This window comes from Zosterops lateralis (genome assembly GCF_965231275.1).
Source record: "Zosterops lateralis genome assembly, chromosome: 17".
Lineage (NCBI taxonomy): Eukaryota > Metazoa > Chordata > Aves > Passeriformes > Zosteropidae > Zosterops > Zosterops lateralis.
The window spans coordinates 9,447,996-9,461,320 of NC_139777.1; the positions used below are offsets into that span (position 1 = coordinate 9,447,996).

At 58.6% G+C, this 13,325-nt stretch overlaps 1 protein-coding gene across 1 annotated transcript in view; it reads left to right on the top strand.

The window, feature by feature from the left end:
- The first annotated feature begins 1,148 nt into the window (after window positions 1–1,148).
- Window positions 1,149–13,325, top strand: part of RTN4R (reticulon 4 receptor) — a 78,269-nt gene continuing 66,092 nt past the window's right edge. Inside the window, exon 1 of the mRNA XM_083874089.1 lies at window positions 1,149–1,273. Coding sequence (XP_083730215.1) covers window positions 1,252–1,273 — 22 coding nt within the window. The 5' untranslated portion in view covers window positions 1,149–1,251. The remainder of the gene's footprint in view (window positions 1,274–13,325) is intronic.

Consider the following 13,325-nt stretch of genomic DNA (forward strand, 5'->3'; position numbering starts at 1 on the left):
GATACAGACACACATTGTCCATGGATCTGGGGGCAGCTGAACCTCTGACGAGCAGGGACAGACCCACCACCTCCCCATATTGTGGATGTTCAGCTTTTCCCCAGCACAATCCTTCCCTCCTCCTTTCCCCCCTAAGCAAATGAGTTCACTTAATACAAATCCATCTTTCTGCTTCCCAGATGGGATGGCTGCGGCTGGGGTCTGCCTGTGCAGGAGCCCTTGTCCCTGCAGGACAGGGGAGGGCCGCTGCAGGGCTCGGCAGGACGGGAATCCGGCTTCCCCCTGCTCCAGCTACAACGTAACCCCCGTGCTCTTTGGGTAAACTGAGGCAAGCTCTGTCCGTCAGCCCGTGGGAGCGTGATCCCAAGGGGCAGGAATGGCGAGAGGGGCTCAGGCACAGGGCAGCGTTCTCCTCTGGGCTGTACCCAAAGGGCTCTCTGACATCCTTCCCTCGGGAAAGCGGCGGCTCCGCACCCGCAGCAGCCCAATCTGGCGAGGAGGACGAGGCACGGCGGGTTGGGATGTCTCTGGCCGCCTCCCCGGCGCGCAGATCCAGAGCAGGGGAGCTCGGCCGCGGAGGACTCCGGCGCTTCCCGAGGGGCTCCGAGCGCGGCCCCCGGAGCGGTGCGGGCGCGGCTGCGGCGGGAGTGGGGAGAGGGGAGCGGAGCCGGTGCCCGTCCCTCTCCGCCGCTTCCTTTAGGTGGCACCTCTCCTCCAGGAATGAGGCTGCCGGCCCCGCGCAGCCCTGCCCGGGCCGCGGCCGCGCACCGCGGGGGCTCCGCCGTCGGAGCGGCCCCTCCTCCCCCCCGGCAGCCCGTGCCCGGCTCCCCCGTCCTCCCGCTCGCCGCTCCAGCCAGTAAATCCGATCTCGGCTCATTCCTCTCACGTCAAACCACATGATCCCATAAAACATTCATCGCCTCTCCATCCCCGCTCGGTGCCGGGATACAGCGCAGCCGGCTCCGCTCCCCGCCGCAGCTCCGGGCCGTGCGTGCGCCGGGCGGGCGGGCCGAGGGAGGAGGCGGGCGAGGCGAGGCGAGGCCAGGCAGGGAGGGGGAGCCTCGCCTGGATGCTGACTCCAGCTCGGGGGCTGCTCATTCCCCCGATGAGCGAGGGCGCCGGCACCGGGAGCGCCCCCCCCTCCCCGCGCTCGGGCTGAAGTTTGGCACCGGGATCTGCCCCGCTTTCCCAAGGATTGTACCGCCGCCGCTCCGCTTTGCGCCTCCGGACGTGCCTTCCCCGAGCCCTAAGATGAAGAGGGCGATAGCTGAAGGTGGGTGCGCACCGGCCCCTCTCCCCCGGGCAGGGCAGGGCAGGGCAGGGCAGGGCAGGGCAGGGCAGGGCAGGGCAGGGCAGGGCAGGGCAGGGCAGGGCACGGCGGCCCCAACTTCGCCCCGAGCCGGGAACTTCCATCGCCGCAACTTTTTTTTTTTTCCCCCGTGGTGTCCTCGGAAGCGGCCAGGGTCCCAGGAGGGGGAGAGGGGCCGGGGCCGGGTGGGGAGCGGACACCGGGGCCGGGAGAGGCGCGGGGAGGGCGCGGCTGCGGGAGCGGAGCGAGGCCGGAGGGGAGCGAGCACCGGGCACGGCTCGGGATGGAAGGAAGGAGGACAGCGCGGTGGAAAGGGAGCGGCGGGGTGGAAAGGGAAAAGCAGGATGGAAGGAGGACAGAAGGATGGAAAGGGAGCGGCGGGATGGAGCGGGAGCAGCGGGCTGAGCCCCTCCAGCCACCGCCCAGCCTCGGCTCGGCCTTGGGGTGACCGGGCCAAGTTGGTGTTTCCGGGGGAAGCGCGTTCCCAGCCCGCAGCCCGCGGGTCGGAGCGGCCGGGACGGGCGGGACAGGGGCTGGGGCAGCCCGGCTTCCCCCGCTCCAGCCCGGCTTCCCCCGCTCCAGCCTGTCCCGCTCCCCGAGCCCGTTCCGCCCGCGGGGCCTCAGGAGCTCAGGGGAAGTTGGCGGGGGGTCCAGGCGGCCCCCGGGGACAGAGGGCTCCGGGCTGCGGTGGGGGCCCCGCAGAGCCCTCCCTTGGGGTCCCCCCGCTTGGTGTCCGGGAGCCGGAGGCCGGGATGGGCTGGGGGTGCGGGGGCTGGAGCCCCTTTCCGCCCGCTCGCTGCGCCGGGAGAGAGGCACGGAGCCTGGCACGGCCGGAGCTCTGCCTCAGCCAGCCCCATTCCATGGACCTGGGCGATCATCTTTGCCTCCTGGCCCCGGTGTGCGGGCTGGGGCTGGGGCAGGGGCTGGGGCTGGGGCTGGGGCTGGGGCAGGGGCAGGGGCAGGGGCTGGGGCAGGGGCAGGGGCAGGGGCTGGGGCTGGGGCTGGGGCTGGGGCTGGGGCAGGGGCTGGGGCTGGGGCTGGGGCTGGGGCAGGGGCAGGAGCTGGGGCAGGGGCAGGGCTGCCCCCGGTCCCGCCGTGCCTTGGCCGCCTGCAGAGGCTCCGGAGCGGCCCCAGCCCGGGGGGGACACTTGCTGCCGGGCTGCGGGCTCAGAGGAGAGTGTGCCGCCCAGGTGTGTTTGCTGGGAACCCGGCCCACGGATTGCAGGTTTTAACTGGCTCCGAGGCTGGCCAGGTGCTGGGCTGGGGAGGTGTGGGCATGCGGAGCCTCTGCCTGCTCGGGCTCTGCTCCCGGCTGTGCTGTCTCCAGCGACACAGATACCATTCTCTTTCCCTTTCTATTTTGGAGGGCACTCTGATTTATTTGTGACGATCAAAGGACACATCCGAGCCGTGTGCCAACACCGCACGCCGCCTCCTCGAGAGGCTTTGTGTCCATCTGAAACGCGAAATGGCCCATTTATTCCTGCTTGGGGAACACCTCCGGTGCCGGGGGCTCTTTGTCCCCCGCGGTGGTGGCACAGCATCCTCCAGGTCTGGGTGTGGTGATACCCCCATCCCCTGTGCTCCAGCCCCGCTGCTGCTGCTGCAGCGCCGCTCGCCCCACGCACTGAACTGACATTCCCGGCTGCCGCCAGCACCGTGTGGAACAACACGGGGAATAATGAAATAGAAAAAAACTGTGTTACAACGGCTTTATTTATAGAACGAGGCTTGGAGGAGTTTGGGGTTGAATTATTTGCTTTTTTTTTTGCTGCAGTTTATGAATTGCTCCTGTGAGAGGCTGGACAGCCTGGCTTGCTGGAAAGTCCTTATGAACCTGAGGGATTCTGTTTAGCTGAGTGTCCGTCCTGCTGGATCTGGACTACATTTCCCACTGTGGGCTGCCAGGATGGTTCAAGTGCCTTGTAAGCCAGAAATAGCCACCAGGGGCAGTTGGACAGGCAGAGCTTTCCCTGCTCTCAGCACTTGCTGCCGTATTAACACAATTCATTTTTCCTGAAAAAGGGCTTTCTATGCTTATTCTATTTTTTTTTTTTAACCCGAATACAAACCCCTGTAATATGAGAACCTACATCAACATCACCGATGTGAGAACAGCTCTTTTTTTTTTCCTCTTGAGAGAAAACAACATTCATTGCATTTTCTGCATTTCCTGTCTTTACAATGTAAATTTTTTATCAAGGGGCGGCTTCATTTTCTGGGCTTTGTCCCCCCTTTCCCAGCAGGAGGCACAGACCTCAGACCTGTATTCCATGGGCCCATCAAAGGCCGTGTTTGGAGAGGTTTTCTAAAGAGGAATGTGCTTAAAGAGGAATTCTAGGGCAAAAAGGTGGAGGTGCTGTTGCACCACTCGGTGCCTGGGCGTTGAACTGGTGCAGACGTCGTTGTTCCCTGCTGGATCTGGGATGTTTTCCCAGACAAAGCTGGGCCAGAGGAGGAGTTAATGAGGAGCAGTGAGAAAGTGTGGAGGGCTGTGCTGAACCAGCCGGGCTCCTCGTTAATTCTCTCCATCCCGAGCTCAGGAGCTCCGGGCTTGGCCTGGGAAATGCTCCTGGGAGCCTGTGGTGTCCATAAAGGAGTGGGAAGGAGAGGGAGTCACCGGTGGGAAGGAGCAAGGGGACAGTTTGTTACACAGCGTGTCTCTCTGCTCTGCCCTGCTCCCTGCCCTGCCCAGGGGCCTGGATGGGAGGGCAGGAGAGTGGTTGTTGCTCCACCTGCTCATCCTGCAGAGCTGGAAGCTGGCAAGGGCCACAGGGATGCACAGCTGAGAACCCACATTCCCTGTGCCAGCCTGTGGCTGCTGACACAGGCCCCGTGCTGCGTAATCTTCTTCTGACCCCAACAACGACTTTGGCCATTGAGCCTTCCAAAGGAATAACCCAAATCCACAAAATCCAGCAGCACAGATGTGAATTTGCCACATTTTTCCCCTCGGAAGCAGGGAGGAGCCTGTGGGCTGGGGCCAGGGAAGGGAAGGATGCTCCAAGGCTGCTGCACCCCTGCACTCACCGTGCTGAGGGCACCGAGGCCTCCTTCCCTTCCCTTCCCTTCCCTTCCCTTCCCTTCCCTTCCCTTCCCTTCCCTTCCCTTCCCTTCCCTTCCCTTCCCTTCCCTTCCCTTCCCTTCCCTTCCCTTCCCTTCCCTTCCCTTCCCTTCCCTTCCCTTCCCTTCCCTTCCCTTCCCTTCCCTTCCCTTCCCTTCCCTTCCCTTCCCTTCCCTTCCCTTCCCTTCCCTTCCCTTCCCTTCCCTTCCCTTCCCTTCCCTTCCCTTCCCTTCCCTTCCCTTCCCTTCCCTTCCCTTCCCTTCCCTTCCCTTCCCTTCCCTTCCCATCCTCCCCAGGCGTGTGGAAGGAGAGGGAAAATCGCCTGAGCCAGAGCCTGCACACAAAGCAGGACAGGGAAGATTGCAGAGGGCTGGGCTCTAATCTCTGCTCTGAGCCTGCCCTCAGCCCCCGGGAGCGGCTGGAGCCGCAGCCCCGGAGTCACCCCGCAGGCACCGGGAAGGAGCCGCTCTAATCGGGTGTGCTCCCCTTCCCCTTGGATTTGCAATGCTCTCTGCCGCTGTCACCTGCATTAATACGAATCTCCAAGCGCCTCTTTTGATGTTCCTAAGGAGGTTTTGTCTCCATGCAGGAGGCAGAGCCTCAGTGGAACAGGAGTACCCTGCACCACTGCATGGAGGGGCTGTGAGGGGCAGCGTCTCAGCGTGGGGCTGCGAGGCCTGGCAGTGTCTGTCCCTCCTGGCCGCGGGGAAAGCTCTGTGCTCTGTCCCGGGGCCAGCTGGAGCCGTCTGGGATTTGTGAGTAGCAGGGAGTCAGGGCTTCTCCATCACAGACACACGGCGGTGTGGGAGGGAGGAGTGAGGCTGGTGAGACACAAAGCCCAGCTTCTCCTCCCCTTTCCTGCTGTGGTTGCAACTCCTGGAGGTTTCCAGAGGCTGAGGGAAAAGGGGACAATTGTACTGAAAAGTCTTAATCAGCTAAAAGAGGCCGAGGGTGGCTTCTGCCGTGCTTGCGCAGAGATGCCGAAGGAATTCGTGCAGAGTTTGCTCAAATATGCAAACTCACCTCAGCCTGAACTGTGTGTGATTGAGACTGCTGGGACACACGGGCATGGGAGTCTGGAGTGACTGGTTACCCCTGGTGTGGTGTTCAGAGGGGCTGTGTGGGCTCAGGGCAGTGGCACCAGGTGACACGGGTGTTGTTTCCCTTGGGCTGTGTGGGCTCAGGGCAGTGGCACCAGGTGACACGGGTGTTGTTTCCCTTGGGCTGTGTGGGCTCAGGGCAGTGGCACCAGGTGACACGGGTGTTGTTTCCCTTGGGCTGTGTGGGCTCAGGGCAGTGGCACCAGGTGACACGGGTGTTGTTTCCCTTGGGCTGTGTGGGCTCAGGGCAGTGGCACCAGGTGACATGGGTGTTGTTTCCCTTGGGCTGTGTGCAGCTCACGGCCAGGCCCTGCCGGTGTGGGCACAGCACATCTTGTGTGCCACAGACTCCGACCACGCTTTCTTTGCTTTTGGAGCACTCCTAGAAGGCCTCTGGAGTCTGGTCTTGGCCCTGCTTCTGCCTTCTTTGTATCCTTGGCCAGGTCAATGAGCCTGTCTGTGATGTAGTCTCAGCTTTTTCAGCACTGTCCCTTGGAGAGTGATGCTGAGTTATGTCCCAAGGGACCCAGGATATGCTTAAATTCAGCCCCGAGCTGAAATGTGGAGGTGTGAGCAGTCACTGATCACCTCTTCAGCAGTGCCACAATGTCAGGTGACAAGACTGATAGTCTCCTGAGGGCTGTTGCTGCATCCACAGCAGGTTTGTGTCTCTGGGCTGGCCCACCTTCCTCCCAACCTTCACACTGCAGCTGATCAACAGCACCAGCAGATTATACAGCATTTATTGTCCCTCTCCTGGAACCAGGGGATTAGAAAAGCACTTGAGTTTTATTTGGAATGGTTGTCAAGGAAAGCAGAAACACTCCACAGGCACATGCAAAGCATCAAGGAGACTGGAAACAAGAAAACACAAATACTCAAGTGCTGGGATTTTTCCAGTTTCTGGAGGGCCCATCAGTTTGAGGCATCACCCTGATGACTCAAGTAGCAGTGTTGGCTCCTGTCTGCATGGGTGAGGCAAGGCTGGGCTCAGAGTATTTGCTTTCATGAAATCATGGAATATTTTGGAAGAATCACCTGGATACACCTGGAGTACCTCTGGAGGTATCTAAAGAACCTCTTGCTCAAAGCACAGCTGATTTCAAAGCCAGGTCTGGTTGCTCAGGGGCTTGTCCTGTCCAGCATGGACATCTTCCCAAGGATGGAGATACCCTGTCCTCCTCCATGGCCTGTCTGGCCGAGGCAGCCCAAGGCCTTTGTCACCTGGCCTGGGTCAGCACCATGGGTGCCCCATGTCCCTTTGGTGGGGTGGGGGGTGCCTGGGTATGTCCCTGGGTGTGGCAGGAGCGATGGTGAACATTGTGCTGGATCCCGTGAGGTCAGAGCAGGTGCTGGGGAGCTATCAAAGAGGGGGTAAAAGCAGGGGTCACAGCCAGGGGCCATGGCAGGGACACTCAGGATGGCACCAGGGACACTCAGGGTGACAGCAGACCCTTGCAGATGCTCTCCTATCCCTGTGTTTGCTTTTCTGTCTGCTCTTGGGGATGCAGCCCCTGGCCAGTTTTATGTGGACTGGTTCCAGCCGCCCCAGCCTGATGTCCCACATCAATGGTAATTAAACAGAGCTCCCCTGGAGCTCTCTAGTCCTCAGATGCACCCTGTGCTGGAAGCCTTTCCTGACACCCTGCAGGGGCAGGGACCTCTCTGAGGACACACAAACCTGGCTAAATCGCAGAATCCTGGAGGTGCTGATGGGAGGGCCCAGAGCAGGGCTATTGCATCTGAGGTCAGGTCTGCTGTGGATTTCTCTACCCGAGCTTTGGAAACCTCCAATGATGGAGCCTTGCTGGCCTTTCCCAGTACTGGGGCTGATTAAAAAGCTTTTCCTGATGTCTGAACTGAACCTCCCAAGCTGTAGTTCTTGTCTGTGGCTCCTTGCTGTGTCAACTGGCCACACACAGTTGTGTTTGGCTCTGCCATCCTTTCAACTTCCTTGGAGTAGCTTGAGGCTGGAATTAAATCACCTTTCACCTTCTCTTTGTCAGGCCCAACCATCATCATTCTGTCTGCCTCACCCTGTAGCACGTACTAGGACATATATTAGGAAGGAATTGTTCCCTGGGAGGGTGGGCAGGCCCTGGCACAGGGTGCCCAGAGCAGCTGTGGCTGCCCCTGGATCCCTGGCAGTGTCCAAGGCCAGGTTGGACATTGGGGCTTGGAGCAGCCTGGGACAGTGGGAGGTGTCCCTGCCCATGGCAGGGGTGGGGCTGGATGAGCTTTAAGGTCCTTTCCAACCCAAACCATTCTGCAACTGGTTCTCTGGTTCTGTGACATCCTATAGGCTTCTGGTCATCCTGAGCTGTGCCAGCCCTGGGGTGGCAGCAGGAGCAGGGCAGTGCCTGTCCCCTGTGCTGGCACTGCTGGGGCACCTCCAGGGCTGGGGCAGCTCTAGGACCCTCCTGACAAGAGAGACCTGGAGGGGCTGGAGCGTGTCCAGGGAAGGGAACGGAGCTGGGGAAGGTAATGGAGCAGAACTTCCTGCACTTCCCATCCCATTCATGACAATATTACTTCTTAATCCTGTCCCCTTTCACTCACTCAAAAACCTCTGACATTTGGGTACCCAGCAAATGATTTATCTCTTTATGATCCTGAGGAGTTATTTAGCAGTGGGTCAGAAAGATCTGAAGGAGTCCAGGGTTCCCACCCTGCAGATCTCCAGATGACCTGTGGAATGGGATTTGTTCCCTGTCCTGCCACCTCAGTTCCAGCCTAGACAGCCAAGGACAAGTGCTGGACATTGGGTCCTTCTTCCTTCCAGGACCTGCATCCTGAGGGGATCCAAACCCTTTTGCCCCATGGTGCTTGTTTTGCTGGAGCTGACTCACAGAAAATTCCTTGTCCAGCATTTCTGTCCTTGATCCATGGAGGTCCTGAGAGTCTTAATTGTCAGCTGTGCTCTGATCTCCATCCCCAGCTGCAATTCCACACAGAGGTGGGAACAGTCCAGAGAAAGCAAATGGATACAGCAGTAGAGGGAGGTTGGGAGTTTCCAGCCCATCCCAGCGTTCTTCCATCCCATGGGAGCTGGACACATTCCCTCCCACTGGCTCTGGGAATCCTGGTGCCTTTCCAGCACCTTGTGTTTTGCTTTCTCTCTCTGTCCTGCACCTTCTGCTGGAAACAAAAGGGATGTTTGCATTCCAGTGTGATGCTTCCCTCTCTTCCCTGAGTGCACGGGATAATTACAGTGCCTTGCACTAATTGATCTGTTATTAGTGATAATTCTGATTTACATGGTGCTTTAGGAAGGGGCATTTCTGTGGCAGAAGTGATGCTCTAATGTCACACTTCGCAGTGGCTTGTGATGTGTCACCTCATCTCCCGTGAGCTGCTCATGGGGGAAACGGGTTCACTTTTCTTTTTTTGTTAAAAACCAATCTTTTGCAAGAACCATCTGGCTGCTAAATTCTCCTCCCGGAGCTGTGCGGTTTGCTGGGAGTTCATTTGCGTCTTTAGCTACTAAGGAGGAAGTAAAAGTGACTGATTAGTCTGAGACTGGGACCATTCACATCAAAGTGACAGATTTTGCGAGCTGGATTTGGGGAAGTGTTTAAAACTGGTGTGTTTTCATTAAATTTTGAAGACTGTGGGCAGAACTGCGCTCTCGGCGCTGCAGCTCAGCGCTCAGCCCTGCACCCTGGGTTGTTATGTCACAGTGAATTGTGGGGCTGTTCAAATTTGCCTCTGCTTGTTTGATGACTTTAAATATTGATTTTAATTGTGCGTCTTCCTTAAGGCTGTGAGTGATGGTGGGAGCCACAGACAATAATTCCTGTGCACAACACAGCCACGTGCCCTAGGACATGAGAACTCAGCCTGGCACTTCAGCAGAGGGGAGGGAGAGGAAAGGAAAATATCTTTGGAACCCCCAAATTCAGCTTTCCCTGCTCCCATGAGGGCTTTGTCCGGAGTGTGCCATGGGCTGCTGGGCTCTCAGAACCCCTTTGGGGGTGCTGGGGTAAGGCTGGGAGGGTTCCACACTCTCCCCTGTCCAGAGGGGTCCTTGGAAAGCCTAAGAGCAAATCCAGAGTTTGAGAAGGTGGGATTTGTCTCTGCAGACAGAAATGATCACCTGGAAGCCTCCGGGATCCGTAGGACTTGCACTACCTGGAGGGGCAGGACACAGGGAATGGCTTCAAACTGACTGAGAGTGGGTTTACATTGGATATCAGGAAAGTTCCTTCCCTGTGAGAGTGGGCAGGCCCTGGCACAGAGTGCCCAGAGCAGCTGTGGCTGCCCCTGGATCCCTGGCAGTGTCCAAGGCCAGGCTGGACACTGGGGCTTGGAGCAGCCTGGGACAGTGGGAGGTGTCCCTGCCCATGGCAGGGGTGGCACAGGATGGGCTGTAAGGTCCCTCCAGAGCCAAACCAGTCTGGGATTCTGGGATTGCACATCCCCGTGGCACTAGCATGTTTTCAGGAGCAGTGGGAGCTGTGGTGGAAGCAAATCCCTCTCCCTGTTCCAGGTTCCTTCCCAAGCACACATCCTCATGGATCTGGCCCTGATCAATGCTCTCTCTGGCCGTGCAAACACGGTTAGCATTGGCTTTACACTAGAGGGCTGTCTGTCCCTTTCCCTTCAGAGAGCAGCCCGTGTGCCGGGAATGTTCCTCTCGCAGGATCCCAGTTTGACAGTCCCATCCTGTCAGGTGGGGAGTGTGCTGCAGGCTGGTGCTTGGTGCTCAGCTCTGCTCTCTGTGCTGCTCAGAACATCCCTGCCCTGGGCTGGAGGCACTTTGGAGCTGTTTCTGGGTGAAGTGAAGCTCTCTGCCTCTGTCCCCCTGTCCAGCTCAGCAGGAAGCAGCAGTTCCCAAACAGTTTCCCTCCCCTCCTGTTTTTCCAGGCCCCTTTTCCTGTCAGGAGTAGAGCACTCTGTGGTAGCACAGGGGTGCTCTGGGATTCCAGGAGAATGGCATTTCCTGCTCCTGCCCTGCACTGGTGAGGATCTGCAGTGCTGAACATCTGCACATCCAGCTGTGGGGTGACTCAAACAGGAATTGCTTTGGAAATGGCTCCTGGGGGCTGGAGGAGATTTCAGTGTCCCGGGGCTGAAAGAGACTTGGCAGCTTCTGCCTGAAAGTTCAGCTGTGAGGCTCCTCTGGCTCTCCTGTCACCTGCAAGGCATATGAGGACATCTGTTGGGACATTGCCACCATGGCTGCTTTGGTCCATTTCTGCCACATGTTTCACAGAATCACAGAATGTCCTGAGGTGGAAGGGACCCACAGGGATCATTGATCCATCCCCTGTCCCTGCCCAATCCCACCCTGGGCACCCCTGGCAGTGCTGTCCAAAGGCTCCTGGAGCTCTGGCAGCCTCGGGGCTGTGCCCATTCCCTGGGGAGCCTGGGCAGTGCCAGCACCCTCTGGGGGAAGAGCCTTTCCTGATCTCCAGCCTGAGCCTGCCCTGGCACAACTTCCTGCTGGTTGAATTTAATTGATTTATTTAATTCTGTCCCCACTCACTTCTAACTCAGGCAAAGACAGAACTAGCTGAGGCTTGCCTTTGCCTGACAGACATGGTTTGAATTCAGGCCTTCCTGGATAATTCCAGCCCCAAACACAACACCTCAGTGCCTCCCATGTGCCTCGTGCCGACTGCATATGTGGCACTTTTTCCTGTTCTTGGATGACTGAGCAGTCAAGGTTTGGCTCAGTTTGGGCAAAAGTGGTGATAATTGAGAGCAGCCAAGTCCCTGGACCCTGCCCAAAGGTCTGCCCAGTGATCAGGGCTGGGGGGGGTGGGGAATGAGCTGGGATGGCCGGGAGTCAGTGGGGAGGAGGCACTGGGGGCACTCTGGGGCTGTGTCCAGCACACATTGAAGTGCAGAGGTTGGTTCTTTGGCACAAGCTGATTTATGAACTCCAGGCACTTCTCTCCCTCTCTCTGTTCCTAATGTGTCCTGAGGGAGGAGGGGTTAATGACGGTGATGCCAGAGCTCTGGGTGGTGGCGCTGACCCCAGTGATGGTGGTGGGACACTGCTGGGCCATGGGGACAGGGACATGGAGGTACAGACCTGCTCTGCACCCACCCCACCCATGGCTGGGACAGCAGCAGGAACAGCAGTGAGAGCAGCAGGGGCCAGCTGTCCCCTGGGCTCAGGACAGAGATGTCCCCAGGCCACGCTCCGAGATGGGTCCCTTTGCTGCTCAGGGTCACTGCTGCAGGTGGCATTGCCTGGCTGTCCCTGTCCTGTCCCCAAGGCACAGCTGGGAGCTCTGGGCAGGCAGGAAGGCTCCTCCTGAACCCTGCTGGCACTGAGCTGCTGTGCCCTTCCTGTGTGCCAGCCAGGCAGGCCAGCTCAGGGATCACAGAAACATGGAATGGGTTGGGTTGGGAGGGACCCTAAAGCTCCTCCAGTGCCACCCCTGACATGGCAGGGACACCTTCCACTGTCCCAAGGTGCTCCAAGCCCCAGGGTCCAGCCTGGCCTTGGGCACTGCCAGGGCTGGGGGGCTGCCCCAGCTGGGTTCATGGGCTGCACCCCTCACCCCACCCTGTTCCCCCACATTTACACAGCTCTGTGCAGAGCTGCTGAATCCCCCACTTGGCTGGGTCCATTTCAGGCCAAAAAAAATTGATTTTAGCCCTTCATGGTGGGAAGCAAAGGGATTCTGCCCCCTGAGCCTTCCTGGGCATGGCAGGGGGAGCAGGCTCAGCCCCTGCAGGCCTTGATTTTCCAGGTTTGAACCTCGATTTCTGACATCAGGGGCTGAAGTGAGAGGAGACTTCAGCTGGGCTTGGAGGCAGAGCCTGGCTGGGGGGCTGTGGTTTCATCTTCAGGTGACGTCCAAGGTGACATCCTTGGGTTTGATGTCACCTACAAGCCCAAGGAGCCATCTCTCCCAAATTTTTACCAAGACTCAGTTTCTACCATGACACAATTTTGGTGCTGAGGCACTGGGGGTAATGTGGGGTCTGGAAATGAGACAATGGTTGTTTAAACATCATTCCCACTATTCTAGCACTATTCCTGTTTTCCTGAGGCTTCATCCTCTGCTGGGTGCAGAGTGTGGTCCCAAAGCCCTGGGAAGGGGTTCTGTGAGGGGCTGGGAGTGCTGCTGGCCTAGGATCATGACCAGTCCCTGTCCCCTTCTCTCCCAGGCTGGAAGATAGCTCCAGGGAGCAGCACAGCCAAAGAGAGACATTTGTAGCAGTGGCACAATAAATAAATGACCCCAAGCACCTCTGGGGAGCCAGCCCAGGAGAGCCTTCCCTTGGCCATGGCTTTTCAGTGGGAAATGCTTTGCTTTTGCCATGTTTATTTTTGGCTTTCCTGGAGTTTCTAAAGCCTTACAGATAATCCTGAGCTTTGGGGTGGCCAGCTGGGCTGCAGGGACAAACTCTGCCTCAGAACACTGGGTTTGGTCATTTTCTGGGGACCTTGGATTTACTGGGAGCTTGGAAAAGCTTAACCTGGGCACACCAGGGGCATGTGCAGAGACAGCTGGGAGGGACAGGGGAAGGTGGTCCCTGCCCATGGCAGGAGGGTTGGAATGGGCTGGCCTTTGGGTACCTTCCAACCTAAACCCTTCTGTGATTCTTTGGTTCTGTTGTTCCGTGACTCTGTAGCTCTGCGATTCTGTGATTCCATGATTCTGTGACTCAGTGATTCCATGAGAAGAGGTCCCTGTGGCTGCAGCCTGCACAGGGAAGGGGCTGCACAGGGAATGTCCTCTCCCCTGGGAGGTGCCCGTGGGGAGGGGAACCAAGCGTTCCCTGGTGCAGGGGCTGTGGCACCCTGGCAGGGGCTGTGCCTGCACCAGAGCTGGGTCTGCCCCTGGCCAGGGACACCTGGTAGGTTCCTACACGAGTGGATGGTGGCAGG